Source organism: Delphinus delphis, chromosome 9, assembly GCF_949987515.2.
Source record: "Delphinus delphis chromosome 9, mDelDel1.2, whole genome shotgun sequence".
NCBI classification, from domain to species: domain Eukaryota; kingdom Metazoa; phylum Chordata; class Mammalia; order Artiodactyla; family Delphinidae; genus Delphinus; species Delphinus delphis.
The window spans coordinates 99,630,875-99,642,434 of record NC_082691.1 but is presented as its reverse complement, the minus strand read 5'-3'; the positions used below and the strand labels follow the sequence as shown (position 1 = coordinate 99,642,434).

At 40.3% G+C, this 11,560-nt stretch overlaps 1 protein-coding gene across 1 annotated transcript in view; it reads right to left on the bottom strand.

Moving 5' to 3' along the window:
* Window positions 1-2,031: 2,031 nt before the first annotated feature.
* The window catches only part of CNTNAP2 (contactin associated protein 2), a 1,416,746-nt gene continuing 1,407,217 nt past the window's right edge, over window positions 2,032-11,560 (bottom strand). Inside the window, exon 24 of the mRNA XM_060019815.1 lies at window positions 2,032-7,273. Coding sequence (XP_059875798.1) covers window positions 7,074-7,273 — 200 coding nt within the window. The 3' untranslated portion in view covers window positions 2,032-7,073. The remainder of the gene's footprint in view (window positions 7,274-11,560) is intronic.

The following is an 11,560-nucleotide window of genomic DNA, read 5'->3' as shown; positions in this document are numbered from 1 at the left end:
TTTTTAATGTTAATAAATTCCATTGCTTTATGAATCTAATTTTGTTTCTTACCTTTTCACTCTGTACTATATTTTTAAGATACATGATTTTAAGATTGCTGTGTATGTATCTAGTTGGTGACTTCCCACGGCTATACAGCATTCTGAGTGTGTTCCACCTTGTTTTAAATAACGACTTGACAGATACTTCAGACGCTGACAACTCCTGGCTACTACAAACCCTTCAAGAGTTCACTCCTGGCTTCAGTTTCCACCTAGTCCTGCTGTACTAGATCTTAGGGAGTAAGCTCTTATTTAGCCTTTTTATATCTTTCACGACTTAGAAGTTTGCCCTTATGTTCCATTTTAGCTATTGCCTTCCTAGACCTAAGAATTTCATCTTCCAACTTTCCAACAAAATAAGTTCATTTTCATCATCTTGGCCTTCTTCATCTCTGCCACATCTTAATTTACATTTTATAACTTGGATTTCTATATTTAGAAGAAATGACTAACTTTCTCATGCTTTGGTTCCAGGGACTTAAAAAAATGTCGGCTTCATTCCTTTGGTGAAGACTTCGCATATGTGTTTATTTATCTGTGCCAAGAGATGTTACTCACCCTGTACCCAGAGGATGAATTAAGACGAATGGAATGGTAATGCAAAAGCAGAGGGAAAAAACCCGGAAAACCAACCTTGCATTCTCTTCCTGGCAAACTGCTTTGAGCTGCGGTCCTTTGCAGGCGTGTTGGCGTGTTTGTGGGAGGGGAACGGTTGCTGGTAGAAAGGAATCTTCCAGGGAAGGGATTATTTAGCCCAGGTTTCTCTGAATTCATGGGCTTCAGAGTGACCAGGGCAAGATGTGCATATGTTAATGATGACTCATATCATACTTGCTCTCAAGAGTTAGCTTTCAAACATAGGTTCTTTGGGGAGGACATGAACGCTTTTTCAGAAAATAATAACACCATTGTTTCCTCTTTTCTGTCTTCTGGCTGGTAAGTCCATCCGGCCATGTCATCACCAACAGAGAGTAAAATTGGATGTTTTCTTCAACGTACCTCTCCCCCCGCTGTTCTCCCTCCGACCCCTTCTCTGCTTCTCTACTCCCCATTCATTGAAAAGATGCTGCTTCTGCAGAATAAAATCGCTGTCTTCCTGGAGCTTACTGATCTTGGTGTCCACATGGCTGACGGCAGGGAGACTGGGAAGGGGAGGAAGCACGTGGTGCTCAGATGCTTTTGCTGCAGACGGTAACTCCTGAACTGGCCGGCTCATCCTTTGAAAATTCGTTTGTTATGAACTTTTACAAGCGCTGATTTTCTTTTCTCGGGGGACTTTCTGACATTCTCCCCACACCTGTTGGATCACACTTGCAAAGCAGAATCCCGACAAAGAACCTCAGGGCACAACGCCTTCTAAACAGACTTCAGAGTTATTTCTATTGATTGGCTTTGGGAATCGCTGAAGCACAGAGAGGTTGGGCTTTTCACTGGAATTCACACTTATTTGGAGTACATTTCAATGCTTCACTGAAAGTTAATTAGCAGGAAATGGCTTCCCAATGGTAACTGAAGACTAGAAAATGGGACTAAGAACTAAGAACTGCAGCCCTTAATGCACAGGAGTGCATTTAGAAAGATCTGCATCTCCAGACACGTTGTAAATTCCTGTTACCTAGTTCACTGGCCTGGATCTATTTGTCCATTACCCAGTGTTACTCCCTCATCCCAAATTGGGCTCAGAATATACCCTGGACATCATGGAGCTCCAACCATAATTTACCAAGCTGTGTGTAAACTAATCCAAAACCTGAAGCCAATATCCATTAAGCCACTTAAAGAAAAATGGGGTGCAGGGGGGAGCTTGCGGCAAATGGAGGTTAACGATGGATGCACTCATACGAGACCTGTCTTTGCGGAGCGACCAGTTCGCCACAGCTTTCGGAAAGATTATATTCCAAAGAGATGTGCACTTCAGTGCCTGAAACTTTCTTTGCTGAAGGTTGAAAATAGCTTCTAAGAGAATCAGGTGGAACAAAACACAAAGAATCGCTTTTAGGATAATTAAAACTATTTTGGACTTTTTTATTTATCAATCCAGTTTCTAATATAATTTTAGTTAAATGAAAGACATTCACAAAGAATAGTAGGCATACATACATGATTTCCTTCTTTCATTCTAGTTTACATGCTGTTGCTTTCAGAGAGCAAAATTTCGTGTTATTTCACAGGGATGGAAGCCTAATTGACTTTACAGAAAGAATATTAGCCCACCTTTTCACAACCCTAACCTCTGCAGTTCACCATGCTCACTGAAAAAAAAAAAAACAAACAAAAAGAAACCTGACAAGACAAAAAGTAGAATCAGTGACACTGAGAACTGTTCCTTGGCCTACCAGATGGGAGGCGTCTCCACGTTTCCATGACCATCTCAGGGTCCAGCAGTTGCTGAAAAAAAATTGAGACTCGGAAAGTGGTGCAGCCCCTCTAAGTAGACCTGCTCTTAAAGCACATTTTCATCTGGAAAATAAACTCGTAAGTGCCTGCTGGGTATTAATACCCGTGTGCCCAGGTATCTCTATTACCTTTTGCTAGTCTTTGCTCCATGGGAGATAACCAACTTTTCAACACGGCTTCCCTGTTTCATGGACAATGAGTTTCACGAACCACTTGTACCCAAAAACTACTGCTGTGAAATAAATTTAAAGTTTCCAACATCATCATGCAGGGTGTGTGTAGTGTAGGCGCAGGGCCATGGGGCTACGTGAAACAGGCGCATTTGCTTCTCAATGTTGTCTTATTTATAATCACACTGGGGCGTGTGTAAGCGACAAGTCACACCCAGGTGGGAACTTAGGGTTTTATACATGTGGCGTTTTGATTTCTCTGGCCTTTGGCTGTGTTGCGTCTCCCAGTGCTGACGGATTAGCTCCCTGGCAGTCTACCTGACTTATAATCTAGTAATTGTACAGCACTGCTTCACGTCTCTACACTCCTGGACATGGATGCGTGGTTTCTTTGGATGTGACTTACAAGCACGAGCTGGAAACTAAGTCTTCCCGTAGGTCCACTGACTTTGGCCTTTGTATTTGGGTTTCAAAGTGTCCACAGTCAAGAATCCACGGCACCTCACCATTGTCTCAGGAAGTGGATAAAACAGCTCTGCCTGACACACGGGGCGAAAAGGAACAGACGTTCAGCGAGCTGGCCAAGGTTACAGAGCACGTCAGGGAGAGAGAAAGGGTCAGCTCTAGGGATCACTTCTCACCAAAACATCAGTTTAGAAACGGCACCTATCGTGTTTTAGCCCAGATCACTTAGAAACACTATTTGTTTCTCATCTATTTCAGGATGAGGTGGGACTAGCAATTTAGACCTATTTTTGGCTGGCTCATCGGAATTCAATTTACTAATTGTTGCCTTTCTTTTTGAAAACTGCTTGGCAGGATGGTGAAAAGGAAAAAAAAATATTAAGAGGTTCCAATCAGGTGCTAATCATTAGTTTGGAGGTGTGAGACATCAAGGGACCATGAAAACGTTTACACCATAAGAGAAAGGACAGGGCGAAAAAGAACGTGTGGAAGAACAGAAAAGTACAGATCCTGTTATCGAAGGAACTGATAGTTTCAGCCTGACGCTACACTGACACTGCATTTTCCTAACGGTAGCTGTTAGCTCTTCCTTTGGAGCTTTCTATGGTCTGTGTCTTTGTGCCCGGCTCTCAGTGCCATCTGGTGGCTGCCCCACAGATGTCCAACGACAACGTTAAGATCCACTCTCGGGCTCACGCCAACTCTCTTTCCTGTGCCTCTGAAATCCTGCTCCCCTTAGTAAAGGATGCTGATTTGTCAAACACGGAGCAACAGGAAATTTTCCAATAAAGGCTCTCAAACTCTTATCCCCAGATCCTCAATAAAATCTCCCACACAACAGGTCTCTCTCTCACACCTTTTTTTTTTCTTTTTTTGAGCAGATGTTTGAAAGCCACAAGGGAAATGTTGTCTTATATACTATGAAGGGCCAGAGAAGAACTTAAGAATATAACCTCTTACCTCCTGAGCTAGCATCCTTGAGCTCAAGGGAGTACATTGAGAGCGCAGATGGGGACTGATTTTGCATTCATTTGAAGACCCCAATCCTAGCAACTCAAAACAGAGATGCTTGCTTTATACACGGAGGATGTTTCCTGCACAAACAACCCGAAATCAACTGTCAGCTTCTCCTGCAACTTGAAAACCACCTCTTATTTAAAGAAAACTTTTTGTTTTTGATCTGATTCTTTTATTATTTAAAGGGACTACCACTAGCCTCTTTGTGCTTGATTGGTAAGGTATCGGGTTATAAGACACCACCAGGCTTTTGCAGGATATGACTGACAAAGCAGGACTGGGCCCTGAGCTTGGGTCATAATGTCATGGCTGCCTGGGGAGCTGGAAAAAAGAGCTGTCTTCTTTTCTGCACATAAAACAAAATTATTTAGCATTTAAGAAGGTACTGTATGTGGCCTTCACAAATAACTTTAGGAACTTGGGTGAAGACTGCAGTCCCAAAGAGAAGATGTCCAGCACGTATTCGGCCCTTTACTTCATTACTAATACCTCATCCACTTTTTCTGTGTCCTGTCCGTTGGCTGGGCTGTAACCGCCTTCAGGGCAGAGGCCGTGTCATGCGTCTGTAAATCTCAAACGATGCTGAGGTGGGAGAAACACGGGTCCCCGCGGTCACCCCGGTGCCCTAGGCTTGAAAATCTGGGGAGAAGTGTTAGGTTTTATTTTTCACTTTTTATGGCAGGAAAAAGAAAAGAAGACAGAGAAGAGAAAGGGTGAGAACATTTCAGTATAAGGGGCTATGTTTGACTGTTTTAATTTCTTAATCATTTTGGAAAGAAAGGGAAAGTGCTCAGACAATGTATAAAGAATAAAGCTCTCATGGCAAATGCAATAAATAATAAATTTCCACCTGGTGCTATTTGTTAAGTGCAAAAGTAATACCTATCAAACAGGTATTAAGAAATCAGAAACATTTTTAAACATAATGTTTAAAATTTGCTCTTTCATTTTGAAAATATATAAATGAATCCCTTAATGGTAGTCATCTTGGTCAAATAAATAACCTTTATCTTCAATATGTCATTTGTAAATGTTATGTTGTTCTAATATTTGGTCACTAATAAATGCTTTTCATGGTAAATGCATTTTATGGAAGGATGATCAAGACCTTTTTAAATAAAGGGTGGTTATGACAGTGCCCGAGGTCAGCAACTGTAAAAGGGCGCTAGGCTTCTCTTTTGTTTTATGACCTTCACTTGAATGTGAATTAACTGGTCCACTGTCTCCTTTTGTCAGGCACTGGTGCCATGTGCAGCTCTGGATAACATTTTCCATCACTCAAGAAACTGAGGTCCTCCAATAAGTCAGGCATCCCGAGTACCCTGAAAATATAATCCAAATGAACTAGAATTTCCAACAGAACAATAACATCAGTACCTTTTCACCCTCATCTCACCTCCTTCCAGGGGGAGAAAGAAAAAAGGGCTATTTAATTCCTCAAAATGCTGGAGTCTAAAAAAAATTTTTGAGGTACTTATTAAGTATAACAGCCTGAACTATAAGGTTCATAAATGGTAGTCATTCTAGAAATAACTTTTGTGTCACCTTCTTTTAAAATAAATAAATGAAATTATGTTTTGGATCCTCCAGTAGGAGCATTGTCCCACCTGCCTACACACACAGTCGATTATTTTTAAATAAATAGTTACTTGCTGGAATTAGTTGATGAAGGTTCCTGATTAAACTGAGGTCTGCTTGACCAGACATGTCCATTCTCTGACAGGCAATAATCAGTTACCAGGTTGTGATGAACCTGAGATTCAAATGTATCTGCCAAAGAAGGCCCCTGAATCATGGCAGTGTGTCTGTTTAGGATGGAAAATACATGGAAGTAGATGAGTTAAAATACGGCAGCGTTTTCCACATGATTCCAGAGTAACAGCAATAACAAAACTAGCAGTCACAACTTGGCTTTATTTTGGTTCATCCATTCAGAGGACACTGTCTGCTAGGATCTTGTCCCGGGGCTTAAAGACTAGAGATTTAAAGCAAAATAAGAAGACCAACATAATTTATGCATTTACTAGGAAGTATCTGTACTCTTGCTACCAACTATAAAAGAAACAGAGCAGACAAGTCTTAACATCTGGCTCTAATTCCCCACTGAGGTGCTTACACACACATACAAGCTAACCCAATATGTTGTAGGTAAAGCAGAGGGAAAATTTTTTTGTAACAGCTGGTCACCAGGTATTGTAGCTGATAGTTACAGACACTGGATGGGGCTAAGACTGCAGACGTGGAACAGTATTATCTTGCAGAATCTGATGAAATATAAAACCAACGATCCCAACAGGAAACTGCTTCCTCGGTTCCGAAAGCTGCTCTCGGTTGTACTGATCACGTTGTCACACAAGAGGGGCCACACCCCCTCTTCCTCCAGCTGTTTCTGGTGGGAACTCTCAGAGAGCTGCACAGACTGAGGTCTCTTTGAGAACTGTCAAATCATAGGTTCTCTCTGCCCCATCTCTCCTTTTCCAATTCACAGGACACCAAAAGAAATATTACGTGAACACGAACTAGTTACTACAATAGCCCGTTAGAGGCTGACTCTATGTAAAAGGAAGAAAATGCTGGAAGTCATGTATACTGCGCATCAGCTTTTCTCAAGAAAAAATATCCCCATTCTAAGGGCTCTGAAAAATGTAGGAAGCTTGCCCTGTTACCATGGGTTTTTAGAACACCTCTAAACACACACAAAATAAGACAGGTAGTACCTACAAGTTTCAACCACTGCTTAAACTCTAAAAGCATTTTTTGTATTATTTTGTTTTGATACAGAAGGGGAAACTCAGCTATAAAGAAATATCAGAAAGTATTTCTTGTGGCCGTCAGTCTCAGGAGTTTTCTGTCGCTTGCCTCCCCCAACTTGTGCTAATATTTGTAGGATGTGCTCAGGAGTACGAAGTAGGGTGCTTCTGTCCCTTGCCCTCCTCCCCAGTCACTCCCCCTGCCCTCATCCCATCACCAAAGAGCCGCCCCTCAAATGAGCCATTCCTTTTTGCTTTCGTCAATGGTCTCTGTGAAGTTGGGGTCGTTGCTCATGATGGCGGCGTCCGCGCTCTCTGCCGACTCTGCTCCCTTGGCCTCGTTGGTGTGGTAGGTGCCCTTGTGACGGAACATGTACCGGATAAGGAAGACCAAGGTGCAGAGGATGGTGAAGATTACCACGGCAATGACCCCTGGTGGAGACAGCAGAGGGACTAGAGGTTAACCAAATCCTGTATATCACGCCAACACTTTTCCCCTGCTTCACCATCGTTCCCTCAAGTGCTGCCCTCTCCCATTCGAGACACAGAACCCCAAAACGACAACAACAATGTGGGCTAACAACGCTGCCTGCCATACCAGTAAACAAAGGATGTTGCAGCAGTCAGCCACTAGAGCTGCCCCAGGTGGGGAGCCCTGAGGGAACTCAGGGTGAGAAAGGGCAGGATACTGGCCCCAGAGAGCTGAGGTGCCTGTCGAAGGAATGATTTCAGTGAGCCCAGACTCTTGCATCTCCCCATAAATGGAAAAGCGCTAAATTCCTTAACTTGAGATGTCTGTTTCTCTTTAATGAATAGTAATCTTTCGATGTTCCGACTACCTGGTCTTTGTTGCAAAAACTCCTCCGTATCCTGGCTCCCCCCTGTCTCTTTGAAGCAGCCCCTCAGAGTTATCTGAGATGCTGTGTTCTGAGCTTAAGTCCTGAGTTTTGTCCACTGAATAAGACATAATTCTCAACATCTAGGCTGTGTATTTTTTTTTCAGTCAACAGCAACAATAAAAACTAACAGAACTGAAAGGAGATTTAGACCAAATCACAATTATATTTGGAGATTTCAACATTCTTCTCTTAGTAATGATAGAACAATTAAACAGAAAATCAGTAAGAATTTAGAAGACCTCAAAAACACTATTAACAAACTTGATCTAAGGAAGCAATACCAATCCTACACATATGTTTGGAAATAGAGGAGAAGGATATACCACTCAACTCATTTTATGAGGCCAGCATTATACTGACACTAAAACCAGACAAACACATTATAGGAAAAGAAAATGATGGAGCCATATACCTTCTTAATAAAATTTTAGCATCGAACCCAGCAATAGGTAGAAAATAATATATTATGACAAAGTGGTGTTAATTCTAGGAATGTAAGATTGATTTAATATTAAAAAATTAAGCAGTGTAATTTACCACATTAAACAAATAAAGGAGAAAAACCATATGATCATCTTAACAGATGCACAAAAGCATACGACAAACTTCAATACCCATTCATCATGAAGCCTGTCAGGAAACTATCAAGAGAAAGACACTTTTCAACCCGATAAAGGGCATCTCTGAGAAATCTACAGCTAATATTGTATTTAATAGTGAAAGATTAAACACATTCCTCCTAAGGCAAGACTGTCAGGTCTCAACACTTTTATCCATGATCGTACGGAAAGCCCTAGACAGTGCAATAAAGCAAGAAAAAGAAATAAAAAAGTGTACAGATTGGGAAGAAGTAAGAACACTATTCTCAGGTGATGGGATTGTCTATGAAGAAAATTCTAAGGAATATACAGAAAAAGGTTGTTAGAACTAACAATAAATTTAGCAAAGTGAAATTTGTATTTTTACATATTAGCAAGAAACACTTGGAAATGAAAGTAATAAAATAATGCCATTTATAACAGAACAAATTGAACACAGATGTTCTAGACTGTACACTGAAAATCATAAAACCTTGCTGAGAGAAACTAAAGGAAACCTGAATAAATGGATGAATATACCATACTTCAAGGTCAATATTGTTAAGATGTTCATTTATAGATCTAATGTAATCCTAATGAAAATCAGAGCGAACTTTTTTTTGGTAGAAATGTATAAGCTGATTCTGAATTTTATATGGCAGTGCAAAGGACTCAGAAGAGTAAAAATGATTTTGAAAAAAAAAAAGAGAAATGATTGTAGCAGTTACACTGCTTATTTCAAGACTTACTATAAAGATACAACAATAAAATAAGCATGGTATTGGCCAAAGAAAGACATAGATCAACAAAACGGAATAGAAAACCCGGAAAAAAGACATACACATATGCAGCCAACTGATTTTTGACAAAAGTGCCATGGAAATTAAATTGGAAAAAAATAGAGACTTTTCAAGAAGCCATCTTGGAATAACTAGATATTCATTTGGCAAATAATAACTTTGACTTTTAACTCATACTATATATAGGTGTGAACTCAAAGTGATTATAGACTGAAAAATAAAAATGAAAACTAAAAAACTTCTAGGAGAAAACATAGGAGAAGATCTTCACAACCTTGGGGTAGGCAGATTTTTTAGAAAGAATTAAAAAATCACAAACTATAAAAAGGTTAGAAAAATTGGACTTTATCAAAATTAAAATCTCCTGCCTTTCAAAAAAATACCACTAAGAAAATGAAAAGGCAAGTCACAGACTAGGAGAAAATGTTCACAATACATATGTCTGAGAAAGGAGTTGTATCCAGAATGTAAGAAGAACTCTTACAACTCAATAGCAGGAAGTCAAAAAAGTCTAATTAAAAGATGGGATAAAAAGAAACGAAATTGAGCTATTTGTAATGAGGTGGATAGACCTAGAGTCTGTCATACAGAGTGAAGTAAGTCAGAAAGAGAAAGATAAATACCGTATGCTAACACATATATATGGAATTTAAGAAAAAAAATATATCATGAAGAACCTAGGAGTAAGACAGGAATAAAGACACAGACCTACTAGAGAATGGACTTGAGGATATGGGGAGGGGGAAGGGTAAGCTGTGACAAAGCGAGAGAGAGGCATAGACATATATACACTACCAAACATAAGGTAGATAGCTAGTGGGAAGCAGCCTCATAGCACAGGGAGATCAGCTCGGTGCTTTGTGACCACCTAGAGGGGTGGGATAGGGAGGGTTGGAGGGAGGGAGACGCAAGAGGGAAGAGATATGGGAACATATGTATATGTATAACTGATTCACTTTGTTATAAAGCAGAAACTAACACACCATTGTAAAGCAATTATACTCCAATAAAGATGTAAAAAAAAAAAAGAAAAAAAAGATGGGAAAGATTTAAACAGACACTTCACAAAAGATTTGCAAGTGGCAATAAGCACATGAGAAGATGCTTGACATTACTAGTCATCAGATAACTACACATTAAAACCACAACGAGTTACCATTACTCATCTACTAGATGGGTACAATGAAAAAGAATGACAACACCAAGTGTTGGTAAGATTGTGAAGCAACTTGATCTCTCAAATATTGCTTATGGGAGTGTAAAATGGTTCAACCATTTTGGAAAACTATATGGGAATTTCTTATAAAGTTAAATATCTTCTTTCTATAATCCAGCAATTGCACTCCTAGGGATTACCAAAGAGAAACAAAAACTTTTGTTCACACAAGACTTGGACAAGAATATTCATAGCAGCTTTATCTTCAAGATAGCCCAAATCTGGAAACAAACCAAACACCTGTCAACAGGTGAGTAGATAAAACAAATTATAATACCTTCATACAATGGAATATAACTTGGCAATAAAAATTAACAGACCACTGGTACATACAGCAATGTGGATAGATCTCAAAAATGTTATGTCAGGACTTCCCTGGTGGTGCAGTGGTTAAGAATCCGCCTGCCAATGCAGGGGACACGGGTTTGAGCCCTGGCCTGGGAAGATCCCACATGCCGTGGAGCAACTAGCCCGTGTGCCACAACTACTAAGCCTGCGCTCTAGAGCCTGCAAGCCACAGCTACTGAAGCCCGCGCGCCTAGAGCCTGAGCTCCACAAGAGAAGCCACCGCAATGAGAAGCCCGCGCACCACAATGAAGAGTGGTCCCCGCTTGCCACAGCTAGAGAAAGCCCACACGCAGCAATGAAGACCCAATGCAGCCAAAAATAAATTAATTAATTAAAAAAACAAAAACGTTATGTTGAGTGACAGAAGGTACAACAGATTACATACTATGTGATTCCATTCATATGAAACCCTAAAAGAGGCAAAAGTAATCTATGTGACAAAAGCAAGTGGGGAAGAGGGAAGGATGAATTACAAAGGGGGCACAAGAGAACTTTCAGTGGATGGAAATGTTCTGTGTCTTGACTGTAGCTGTGGTTATGGGCGTATGTGTCTGTCAAAAGTCACTGACGTGCTACACTTAAATAAGTGCACATTATACTTCAGTAAAGTTGGTCTTAAAAAAGCAAAAACAATGAGGATAAGGATTATACCAGAACTTTGAACAATGTGCTTTGAGCACCATTTTGAATGTATTCTAATTTCACAGTCACATATATACATATAGGTGTTTACTTTCTTCCTGTGGAAAATAAACCTACTGAATGAGCTGAGTTGATTGGCTGAGTTTAAAACCCTTGATAAGCTTACGATATTATCCATACTTAGAGAGGCAGGAAACATTTTTATGAAATAAGGCAGAAGAAGCAGGGAGAAAAGA